Source organism: Podarcis filfolensis (genome assembly GCF_964270895.1).
Source record: "Podarcis filfolensis genome assembly, chromosome: 4".
In the NCBI taxonomy this organism is placed as follows: domain Eukaryota; kingdom Metazoa; phylum Chordata; class Lepidosauria; order Squamata; family Lacertidae; genus Podarcis; species Podarcis filfolensis.
Window position 1 is genome coordinate 100,222,677 of NC_139607.1, and position 12,538 is coordinate 100,235,214.

Genomic DNA, 12,538 nt, shown 5'->3' on the forward strand with positions numbered 1-12,538 from the left:
GCTTCCTTCCTTCTCTACCTGGGATCTGTTCTTACACCTGTGCAGCCTGCTCTGACGCTAAACATGAGCTGCTCGGTGTATACATATGCTTGGCTGTGATCCGCGCATTGCGTGGGGTTGGACTAGAAGACCTTGAGGGCCCTTTCAACTCAGCAATTCGAGGGTTAGAAACAATTTAAAGCGTACGCCTCAAGGTTCAAAAGTGGACAGGGGGGTCTTCAGCATCCTCCTTAAACTGCTCAAGGAAGGTGCCAGGTGCAGATCCTTGCGGAGGCAGTCCCACAGATTAGGGGCCACCACATAGAAGACCCTCTTCCCCTGGGGCTGCCCCCGCCCCATAGCCTCTGAGGGCGGAGGGGCTATATTCAGCTGGACGTTTTAAAGGCCAGGAGGCTGTTTCTCGCTTCCCCTTCACACTCAGCAGAGAAAAATCTTTGCTTGGTGAGAATGACCATTTCACACTCGGATTCTAACCCAGGGTCCTTTATTGCGAAGCGCCAACAAGCAGGTGCTAATAGGACTTGCTCCCAAGGGTGGCTCAGTCCCAGCTTTTGAATGTTGCCTCTGAGAACCCCACCCTCAGCTTGGAGAGGTCCCCTTTCTTTATGCTCAAACAGTGTTCATCGCATATTTGAGAGCTTTTTTGAGAGCACTAGGGCTCTGTTTCTCTAAAGGATTCCTAAACTGCTGAATGCACACCCTGCAACATTTCTCCAATAAAAAGTATTATTTTTATTATTATTATTTATATATATATATATATATATATATATATATATATATATATATATATATATGTTATATTATATATTATTATATGTTTCCCTCCCCTTATGGTTTTGATCTATGGGCTACTTTTAAAATGAGTCTGCATTTTAAATTGCATTTTAACCTGTATTTTAAATTGGTTCCCCCCCCCATTATGTTTTTACTGTAATTTTACTGGTGTTAGCCACCCTGAGGCCGGCTCTGGCCAGGGAGGGCAGGGGTATAAATAAAATTATTATCTTTATATCATTATCATTATTTTATTATTTATACCCCGCCCATCTGACTGAGTTGCCCCATCCACTCTGGGCGGCTTCCAACAGATATAAAAACATCATAGAACATTAAACATTAAAAAAAAAAAAACCTCCCTAGACAGGGCTGCCTTCAGATGTCTTCTAAAGGTTGACTAGTTACTTATAGCTCCATACCCTCCAACACATCTCTGATAAAAATAGGGACGTCCTAAGGAAAAGCGGGACGTTCCAGGATCAATTCAGAAACCAGGACGCCTAAAGATGGAGCCTTAAGATGGTGCCAGGTGAGTCTCCCTGGGGAGATCATCCCACAAACGGGGAGCCACTGCAGAAAAGGCCCCGTTCTCGTGTTGCCACCCTCTGAACCTCTCACGAAGGAGGCGCCTGGATTCCTTCGGCATTTCTCCAGAGCTAATTTTCTCTACCATTTTGCATTTGCGGGGCACTCTGGACTTTCGCCTCGTTCTTGTACCAGCTCTCCTTCAGCTCTGCTTTCCTTTTCAATTGTCCTTTCAGAGATGCCGTCCTGCAGCAGAAGAGAGTGGACTGCAAAGGGCTGCCGCCGGCTGAGTTGCAGGGCAAGCCCATGGTTGGCCTGGCCGCCCCATTAGCCCCGGATAAGCAAGGTAAGAACCGTTCTGGGAAAGAGCTGGAGCGGAAGCGGGTTCAGATTATGGTTACTAGGAATCTGGGGACACTTTCCTTTTCTCTTTCCTTTTTCTTTTTTTGAATTTCATGCTTTATTATTTTAGGAAAGCCACTTCCGCCCTGCAGAGGAGGTGGAATAATAATAATAATAATAATAATAATAATAATAATAATAATAATAATAATAATAATTTATTATTTATACCCCGCCCATCTGGCTGGGTTTCCCCAGCCACTCTGGGCAGCTTCCAGCAAAACACTAAAATACAATAATTAATAAAATATTAAAAGCTTCCCTGAACAGGGCTGCCTTCAGATGTCTTCTAAAAGTTTGGTAGTTATTTTTCTCTTTGACATCTGGTGGGAGGGCATTTCACAGGGCGGGTGCCACCACCGAGAAGGCCCTCTGCCTGGTTTCTGTAACTTGGCTTCTCGCAGGGAGGGAACCGCCAGAAGACCCTCGGAGCTGGACCTCAGTGTCCGGGCAGAACGATGGGGAAGGAGACGCTCCTTCAGATATACTGGACCAAGGCCATTTAGGGCTTTCAAGGTCAGCACCAACACTTTGAATTGTGCTTGGAAACATACTGGGAGCCAGTGTAGGTGTTTCAAGACCAGTGTTATACGGTCTCGGCGGCCACTCCCAGTCACCAGTCTAGCTGCCGCATTCTGCGCGCTTCACAGCCCCACCACGCGCAGCGGCTGGAGCCCAGCCCCCACACGAATGGGGGAATCCCCAGCTGCGTCATCCCCTGGCCAGCCAATCGGCTGGCTCTGGGGGTGTGGCCTGCCCTATTTAACGCAGGCACGGCCGGGGATCTCCCTCTTTTGCCGCCTAGCAGCTGTTCGGGTTGCCCAGAGTTCTTGACCTTTTTTGGGGGGGAAAGTTGTCAGGCGCGCACCTCAACATAAGGCAGGTGGAGAAGCCCGTCTACAAACACACAAATGCCCCCCAAAAAGAGAGGTGGAGGGGTGTGGAGAGAGATTGAGTAAAGGCGCTCACTGGTCTTGGGAAAACCCGCATTAAAGCACACACACAAGGCAGCCGAGCGGCTCAGAGCCCATTGGAGCGCTGCGGAGCTCTTCTGCTTCGGGCTGCTCTGCGCGAGTTCAGGGTGAGCGTTGATCGAGGATCCGAGCCAAAAGAAAGCTCTCTGGCTCGCGCCTCGGTTTAAATAGCTCCCACGCCAGCCAGCCAGCGGATTGGCTGGCTGGAACTTGGACGTGGCCGGGACCTCCAGTGCTGCTCGCTGCCATGGCGCCCGCCATGTTGCCTCGCCGGAAGTCCCCAGGCATAAATCCGGGGACATTAATTAAAATCCAGGGAGAGATTTCTTGGTAAAACCTATTTGGTGTTTTGCAACTTTCTGACTAGTTGCAGGACCTTAGCCAGACCTAGCAGAGTTAACGCAGAATCCACGGAAGCAATTGGCAACTTGGCTGCAGACAGGATAGACGAAGCAGGAACCAGGAACTTGTAGTTAGGTGTTTATTATATAGAGTGGACTATTTACAGGAACAGAACACGGATCTTTTGCTAGCTCTCTCTGACACGACTCACAGCTCCTACACTGACACACAGAACTCTGAACTCACAAACTCCGAACTAACAGATTCCAGTTAGTAGGCCATTAATTATCACTCCTTTGAGAGAGCTTGACCAATCAGGGAGCAGTCTCCATGTCTCTGTTATCACCAGGCAGACTTACTCCTTCAGATTGCCTTCTAGCTGTCTGCCAAACCTTAATTGACTCTGTGTGAGTAGCTGCACGTACACAGTTTCCCAACAAGATTTTGTCCGGGGACAGATTGGTGAATCTGGGGGCTGTCCCCGGGAACCAGAGACGTCTGCTAACCCTAGTTTAGGTTGTTGAGATCTATGGGTATAGGGTGGTGTAAAAATTTATTAAATAGTAACAATAAAAATATCCCCCCCCCATTCTGCCCAAATAGTGCATGGGTGGGGAACCTGGAGAGGCAGTGTGGTTCAGTGGTTAGAGTGCTGGACTAGGACCTGGGAGACCAAGGTTCAAATCCCCACCCATCCGTGAATGAAGGTCACTGAGTGTGACCTTGAGCCAGTCTCTGCTCCTCTCAGCATACCCTACCTCACAGGGTTGTCGTGAGGATAAACCATGCAGGAAGAGGAAGCTGCACACGCCACCTTGAGCTCCTGGGAGGAAAAGGGAGGCTTTAAATGCAAAACAAAATAGGGCAAAATTACATACATTTTATTTTTTTTTGTATCCCGCCCCTCTGACTGGCTTGCCCCAGCCTCTTTGGGTAGCTATGTGTCCGTTTGGAGAAGTTTGTACGGAAATGCTTGCAAACCTTCATAAGAATTTTATTTTTTAAAAACGATGTGGAAATCATAGAATCAGAGTTGGAAGGGACCCCAGGGGTCATCTAGTCCAACCCCCTGCAATGCAGGAATTTTCAGCTGGTGGTGGGGCTTGAACCCACGACCGTGAGATTAAGGGTCTCTACCAACTGAGCTATCTCACTTAATACGGAACACTGGGAAAACAAGGAACTGATTTTTATTTTTTATTTTATTTGGAGGATTAATATCCTAATCTTCAGCCCAAAATATCAGAGAAGCTTACATACGATCAGAACAAGCACGGGCTTGTAATCTGAACAAAAACACGACACGCAAGGGGAAAGGGTTGGAGAGGGAAGAGGAAGAACAAAACCTCAAACCAGGCACCAGTTTCTAAGCAGTTGTTCCTATAATGAAGAGCTGGCTCGGTTCAGAGGCAAAGAGGTGCAACCTGGCAAAATGGCTGCCCTACCCAGGTGACAGTTGAAGGTTTGCCCATTTCTCAAATCTGGGTAGCATTGCCCTGTCCCCGCTGCTTTTCTCCTCCATCTCGTGGGGTGCAAAGGGTTCTCCCCTCCCATTCTCCAGACCCCCGTCTTCCTGTTTCCGTCTCTGTTATGTACTGAGTTGAATAGGATCCAAACTGCAGCAGTCTGATTGGTCCTAGAACAATAGGATTCAGAATGCAGCAGTCTGATTGGTCCTAGAACAATGCAGCAGTATGATTGGTTGGCAGGAACCACCCAATCATGCTCCAGATATAAGTGAATCCACAACCTGATTGGCTTACAGTAGAATTCCAGAATGAGCCAATCATGTGCAGCCCATTGTGTAAATAATGTATATAAAGCAGATACTTTGAGGGGACATTCATTCATTCCTCCTCACCACTATGAGCTGAATAAAGAGCATGAAATCACTTTGCGACTCTGAGTATATTTCAGTCTCCTTCCTGCCTCCCCCTTTGCTAAATTCTCGCCCTGATGGGGTCCCTTCCTCTTTGTCTTGCAGTGCTGATCATCCCCTTGGCGGACAAGGATGCAGGGACCGTGGTCTGTGTCATCCTGGTAAGTCCACAGGTATTCGCGCCTAAGAGGGTCTGCGGGGAAAGAGGTGTTCTACTCAGGTCTTTGTGGATGGAGGCATTATTTATTTCACAAAATTTATACACCTCTCGGTTGTTGTTGTTTTAAAAAACCCACAACCTCAAAGCGGTTTACGAACAGGCTAAAGCAGTTAAATTATCACAACGAAAAACGAGAACCCATAATTTTAAACCTTCAAAACGTTAAAATAGCAGTCGACTAAGAAGGGGGTCCCTAAGACTAGGTACGCGGGTGGCGCTGTGGCTTAAACCACTGAGCCTAGGACTTGCCGATCAGAAGGTCGGCGGTTCGAATCCCCGTGAAGGGGTGAGCTCCCATTGCTCGGTCCCTGCTCCTGCCAACCTAGCAGTTCGAAAGCATATCAAAGTGCAAGTAGATAAATAGGTACCGCTCCGGTGGGAAGGTAAACGGCGTTTTCGTGCACTGCTCTGGTTCACCAGAAGCGGCTTAGTCATGCTGGCCACATGCTGGCTGTACGCCGGCTCCCTCGGCCAGTGAAGCAAGATGAGCGCCGCAACCCCAGAGTCGGCCACGGCTGGACCTAATGGTCAGGGGTCCCTTTACCTTTACCTAAGAAGCGAAGAAAGCACACATTCTCAACAACTGAGTCGGCTTGTCTGACCAAGAACATTTTTAGCAGGCACTGAAAAAAATACAGGGAAGGCTCCTGCCTGAAATCAAGAGGCAGGGAGTTCCACAGGGCAGGTGCTGCCACACTAAGCAATTGAGTTCTTACAAATGCACAGCAGGTATTATATAGCAGCTGTGGCCATGCCAATTCCACCAACTGAAGCAGTCGAGTGGGCAATACGTATATGGGGTACGGTGGTCTCGTGTGTAAACTGGTCCCAAAAGGCTTTAGATACCAATAGCAACACCTTGAACTTGGCTTGGCAACAGATTGGTGCCCAGTGTAGCTCTCTGAGCAGCAGATATTAGATGCCGAAAAGGCCCTGCTCCTCTTGCCATCTTGGCATCCACAGCACCAAGCTGGCACCGGGAAGCCTGATTTAAATGGGCTGTTTTGCATTTAATTCCTGGGCTGGGCTCTGTAACGTTTTTTCAGACTGCTGCTTTCAGCTTGTTCTACCTGTAACGAGATTATTTTAGCCGTAGTTTGCGGTTTTAATTGCTTATCTGGGCTGCCTTGAGAGGGCTTTACCCAGAAACCCAGACTGGCGGCTCAGCGGTGTGTGGCAAGAGAGGCTGAAGAGGTCATTCGTGGCAGCCTCTCTGACATGGCCATTATCGGCACTCCAATTAAGCCGCCTCGTTCAAGCCCCAAGAGCCGGAGGGTCAAACCGGGATGCGATTTCTGCAGAACTTTCCCTTCACGGAGGCGGCGAGGCGAGTGGCGAGGTTAACCAAACCCTGGAGCTGCCCGACTTCTCTTGCCAGCGCCCAGCAAGGTTGCGACGACGGAGTCGGCAGCCGGGGAGATAAGGGCTTAAGTGGATTAGCGCCTGGTGCTCTGGTGCCACATCTGCGAAATTCGCACCAGCGCTTATTAAAAAGGAATTAAGATGATTAAGAGGCGCTGACCTTTCCCTGCTGGCACAGGGAGATGGGACCACGTGGCAGGCGCCCTTTGTTTCCACAAAGCCGCATTGGCCTTTACAGTTGCTGGCAGGAGTGAGGCCTTGTCAGAATAATAATAATAATAATAATAATAATAATAATAATAATAATAATAAAATACCCTGCCCCTCTGGCTGGGTTGCCCCAGCTGGGCGGCTTCCAACAAATGCAAAAGCATAATAAAACGACAAACATTAAAAACTTCCCGGTACAGGGCTGCCTTCAGATGAACATCTGTGCTTAGAGATTGGCGCTGGCCGCCGCTTTGCAACTGGGTGTTAGAATAATAGAAATGTAGAGCTGGAAGAGACCCAGAGGGTCATCTAGTCCAACCCCCTGCAATGCTGGAAACTCAGCTATTCCTATATAAAGCCGTTAAAAGCTTGGGGCTGGTTTACCTGTGAGATCACCTCACCCCCTATGCACCCATTCAGCTGCTTTGACTGGCAGAACTGGCACTCTTGCAAGCGCCCCAAGTATCACCTGTTCCACATTCGTAAGAATTTGCTCTTTTTGTGTGGCAGTGCTTACTATATACTTTGGAACTCCCTGCCACTTGAAATCAGGCAAGTACCTTCAGAGTCCTCTTTTCCACTCCTGCTAAAAACACCCCTGTTTTGACAAGCCAGTCCAGCGGTTTTAGAAATGGTGAGTTTTAATCTGTTTTTTTAAAAAAAAACTTTTGAAAAGTTTTAAATTGTTGTTGTTTTGTTATCGTCAATCTTATTGCTTTATCTTTTTCTGTGAACAGTTTTGAGGTTTTTTTAACAATCAAATTTTATAAAATCAAATAAATTAAAATAAATAAAGATCAAGTATGTAGCTTTTTCGGACAGCAAAAGGATGGCAGTATAAACTTTATTTATCCAGAGTAGTTTAACCAGTCATAGGCAAACTCGGCCCCCAAGATGTTTTGGGACTACAACTTCCATCATCCCTAGCTAACAGGACCATTGGTCAGGGATGATGGGAATTGTAGTCCCAAAACATCTGGAGGGCTGAGTTTGCCTATGCCTGGGTTTAACTATCCACCCCTCTGCATGGGGAATTCTGGAAAATGTAGTTCTGGGAGAGGAATTGAGGACCCCCTAGCAACTCTCCGCACCCTAAAAAAGCTACAACTCCCAGGATTCTTTATGGGGGGGGCGAGCCATGGCTGTTTGAACTGGCATCATTGTGTTTTAAAGAGATGGTGTGAATGTGGCCGGGCTGATTGAGAGGGAGAACTGGGCTCCTTTCTGCAGGATCTCGCACTCTCAGGTTGTTGGACTGGGCCTGCTTTTAGCAGCTTGCTTGTCAGAATTACAGAGCAGGGAGCTTGTGTTGCATTTCTTCCTGGCAGGCTTGGTGGGGTTGGCTAAGGTCTCTGCGAGGCTGGTGAGAACTCAGTGCTAATTAACCGGAGATTTATGACAGGGGCACTTTTCTAGGGAGAACTGCAGATGGAAGGAACGAAGTAGAGAAAGAGAAGAATGCTGTGCATTCATTGCCAGGATCGCTGTGGAAGCATTCTTAGTGTAATTCAGGGGCAAGAGGGCATTACAGTTTAATTTGCACACACACACACACACAGAGAGAGAGAGAGAGAGAGAGAGAGCCAGCTTTACGAATAAGCTAAACAAGCTCTGGGACGCGGGTGGCGCTGTGGGTTAAACCACAGAGCCTAGGGCTTGCCGATCAGAAGGTCGGCGGTTCGAATCCCCACGACGGGGTGAGCTCCCGTTGCTTGGTCCCTGCTCCTGCCAACCTAGCAGTTGAAAAGCACGTGAAAGTGCAAGTAGATAAATAGGTACCACTCCGACGGGAAGGTAAACGGTGTTTCCGTGCGCTGCTCTGGTTCGCCAGAAGCGGCTTAGTCATGCTGGCCACATGACCTGGAAGCTGTACGCCAGCTCCCTTGACCAGTAAAGCAAAATGAGTGCCGCAACCCCAGAGTCGTCCGAGACTGGACCTAATGGTCAGGGGTCCCTTTACCTTTTTAAACAAGCTCTAGCTTAGGGTCCCAGTCTCTTTGGGCCCCCAAAAAATTAAAGGTAAAAAAAACCTGGATGTACATTTCCAAAATAGAAGATAAAAAACAAATAAAATAAAACCTACATACAGCAACCGTGTTTTGTGTTGTGTAGGCTCCTATGATGTAAGCAATGGGCTCTGCCTGCTCCCTAAAATATCACTGGTTGGCTCATTTCTATATATAGGGTGCGTACATTCTGCATGGTTCCATGGCAACCTGTACAAATGGCTTTAGATACCTATTAAGTCCATAAACTGAGACTCAGGTGGCGCTGTGGGTTAAACCACTGAGCCTAGGGCTTGCCGATCAGAAGGTCGGCGGTTCGAATCCCCACGACGGGGTGAGCTCCCGTTGCTTGGTCCCTGCTCCTGCCAACCTAGCAGTTGAAAAGCACGTGAAAGTGCAAGTAGATAAATAGGTACCACTCCGACGGGAAGGTAAACGGTGTTTCCGTGCGCTGCTCTGGTTCGCCAGAAGCGGCTTAGTCATGCTGGCCACATGACCCGGAAGCTGTACGCCGGCTCCCTTGGCCAGTAAAGCAAAATGAGTGCCACAACCCCAGAGTCGTCCGAGACTGGACCTAATGGTCAGGGGTCCCTTTACCTTTGCCTTTAGGTCCATAAATTACCATATAGCATATATTCAACACAAAAACAGCAACAATTTGTTGTTGATAAAGGACAGCTGGACATAGAAAGGGCCCCATTACCTGCAGGAGCTGGGGGCCTCATCAAACCTAAATCCGGCCCTCTACACACACAAACATACATACATTCAGTTTATGGCAGAGGAAGCTAACTCTGTGTGGTTTATTGTCCAAACTCCCATCTGTGAGGTTTTCTCTTCTCCCCCAAAATCACCACTTTACTTTTAGAATGGTTGACTGTTAACTGCTCTTTTGTGCAAAAGACATTCAATTTCCTCAAAAGTCTCTGCATCCCAGTTAAGGCAGCAGAAATCAAAACAGTATCATCAGCATACGAAAGAACTGAGAGTCTCACATCCTGAATAGAAACAGGAAAATATTCTAGACCTCTCAGTTCTCGAACAATGTCTTTTATATAAAAATGAAAAAAGAAAGCGTGCAAGGACTGTCTGGTTGAGGGAGCTGGGTATGTTTAGCCTGGAGAAGAGAAGAAACAGAATAGATGTGATTTGTTGTTGTTTAGTCGTTTAGTCGTGTCCGACTCTTCGTGACCCCCTGGACCAGAGCACGCCAGGCCCTCCTGTCTTCCACTGCTTCCCGCAGTTTGGTAACAAACTCATGCTAGTAGCTTCGAGATAGATGGGATAGCCATCTTCAAAGATGGGAAGTGCTGTCACGTGGAAGGGCAAAACCGAAACCAATGCATTAAAGTGTCAATAAGGGAGATTCCAGCTTTACAAAAAAACTGGAATCATTCCTTCTTGGGATTCTAACTGGCAATATTCAAAAAGAAAGATTAAAGATTATTTTTCTATGCAGTGACAGCAGCTAGGATATTAATGGCCAAGTACTGGAAGGGTAACCATATACCAACTAGAGGAAAATGGCTACAAAAGCTGAGTGAATACTTGGAACTCGCTAAGTTGACTGAAGCCTTAAGGAGCAAGTCAAATAAAATAGCCCAGAAGGAATGGGAATGCCTGAATACCTACCTATCGAGTCAAGGTTCAACAACCAAGATTTGGTTGTGTTTAGAATAAATCCATAAGTGGGGAGATGTCTCCTTATACCAAGAAGAGGGATATATTGAAATACAGAGAAATTGTTTTAGTTCTAGGAAATGAACCAATGTCAGGTCGATGGAAGTCAAAAAACCAGTAATAAAAAGAAATCCACTCTAAAAGGGTCAGCTTCTTGGTAGAGAAATGACATTCTGGGATGTCTATTATAGTTACCTTGTATTATACTTATGTTCACACTTTTTGCGTTTGCTCTCTTTTGCTGTTTTCTTTTTCCCCCCTTTTTTTCTTTAGTTGAAATATTTGTATACTTTGTTTTGTTTGCATCTGCATAATAATTCAATAAAAATTTAAATTAAAAAAAATATTGAAAAGGAAAAAATTATTATTATAATATAATATATATATGTGTGTGTGTGTGTGTACACATATATATACATATATATACATATATTATTATAATAAACTATTAAAGCAGATTCTGACCAGCCATTGGGTCCTCCAGTGTCATAACACCTCTCATAGAATCACAGCACAGCAGAATTGGAAGGGGACCCCCAAGGCTCATCTAGTCCAACCCCCTTCCAGGCAGGAACCACCGCTAAAGAATCCATGACAAATGACCACCCAAGCTCTGCTTAAAAACCTCCAATGAAAGAGAGTCCACCACCTCCTGAGGGAGACTGTTTCACTGCCCAACAGCTCTTACTGCCAGACAGTTCCTCCTGATGTTTAGTGGGAACCTCCTTTCTTGGAATTTGAAGCCATGGATTCGAGTCCTACCCTCCAAAGCATGAGAAAGCAAGCTTGCTCCATCTTCCACATGGCAGCCCTTTAGGTATTTGAAGATGGCTCTCCTTATCTCCTCTCAGTCTCCTCTTTTCCAGGCTAAGCACACCCAGCTCCTTCAACCATTCCTCTGTTAGATTTCTGTTACGCCACTGTGCACTTTTTGGAGTCGCAAGACTCTGTTGACATTCCAGACTGTTGGAAGTCTCATGGGAGACGGGAGACGGATGTTGAAGTTCTGGTTTCCTGTTTTCTTTGCTCTTGTTGTTCTCTGTCTCTCACAGAGAGCAGACGCATATTCTTTTCTGTCCTGCGTAGTTAGAAATAAACGTAGCAATGTAGCACATATTTCCGGCTCGGTGTAGTGGTTAAGAGCAGTAGACTCGTAATCTGGTGAACCGGGTTTGCATTCCCACTCCTCCACCTGCAGCTGCTGGGTGACCTTGGGCCAGTCACACTTCTCTGAAGTCTCTCAGCCCCACTCACCTCACAGAGTGTTTGTTGTCGGGGAGGAAGGGAAAGGAGAACGTTAGCCGCTTTGAGACTCCTTCGGGTAGTGATAAAGTGGGATATCAAATCCAAATCCAAACTCTTCTGTTTGGGTACTCTGCGTAATGGGAGCTTACCTGAAGTCTCATTAAAGGCTTAGGTCGTTAATCACCATCGGAGCAGAGGCTGATGGATTCCAAAGATACGACGAGGAGGAGAGCCATTACAGCTCGGTCGTACGGAAGCTTGGTTTCCAGACCCTTGATCATCTTGGTCGCCCTCCTCTGCACACTTCCCAGCTTGTCAACATCCTTCTTAAACTGTGCTGCCCAGAACTAGACATAGAATCACAGAATTGTAGTATTGGAAGGGACCCCGGGGGTCATCCAGCCCAACCCCCTGGAATATAGGAATCCTTTTGCCCAATGTGAGGCTCAAACCCACGACCTTGAGATTAAGAGTCTCATGCTCTACCAACTGAGCTATCAAGAAGAGAGAGAGAGAGAGAGAGCTCTTAATGTTCAGCCGATCGGCTGTTTGTGGTCCTTCGTTCTCAAACGGTTGCATCGATGGTCTGCTGCAGCACTTTTACTGCTGCGTAGTTTGGATAAGCTGTCAAGGTTCTGAGAAAATGGGGTGATAAACGGCGACACAAGCTTAGCTTCCAGCGGCTGCATAAAGCGGACCCAAGTTATATTGCCCCCAGGCTGCATCAGTGGCCATAAGGCTGGGAGAAGTGCCTGTTGCTGCCTCACGAGTCCGTGTCCAAGGCCAGATCCGAACCAGAGGCTTCTGTCACTATCCTATGTCACTGCTGGTACCCTCCATCTCTGTAGCCCCTGTTAAGAGCCCGTTTTCTGGGCTGGCTGGCTGGCTGGCTGGCTGGCTTGGGCCTTTCCTT

At 47.2% G+C, this 12,538-nt stretch overlaps 1 protein-coding gene across 6 annotated transcripts in view; it reads left to right on the forward strand.

The window, feature by feature from the left end:
* PDE2A (phosphodiesterase 2A) overlaps positions 1 to 12,538 on the forward strand; it is a 353,586-nt gene that overhangs the window by 295,480 nt on the left and 45,568 nt on the right. For all 6 annotated transcript variants that reach the window (XM_083609655.1, XM_083609657.1, XM_083609658.1 and 3 more), the window contains 2 exons: positions 1,542 to 1,651; positions 5,008 to 5,063. In XM_083609655.1, the coding sequence (XP_083465781.1) occupies positions 1,542 to 1,651; positions 5,008 to 5,063 (166 nt within the window). The remainder of the gene's footprint in view (positions 1 to 1,541; positions 1,652 to 5,007; positions 5,064 to 12,538) is intronic.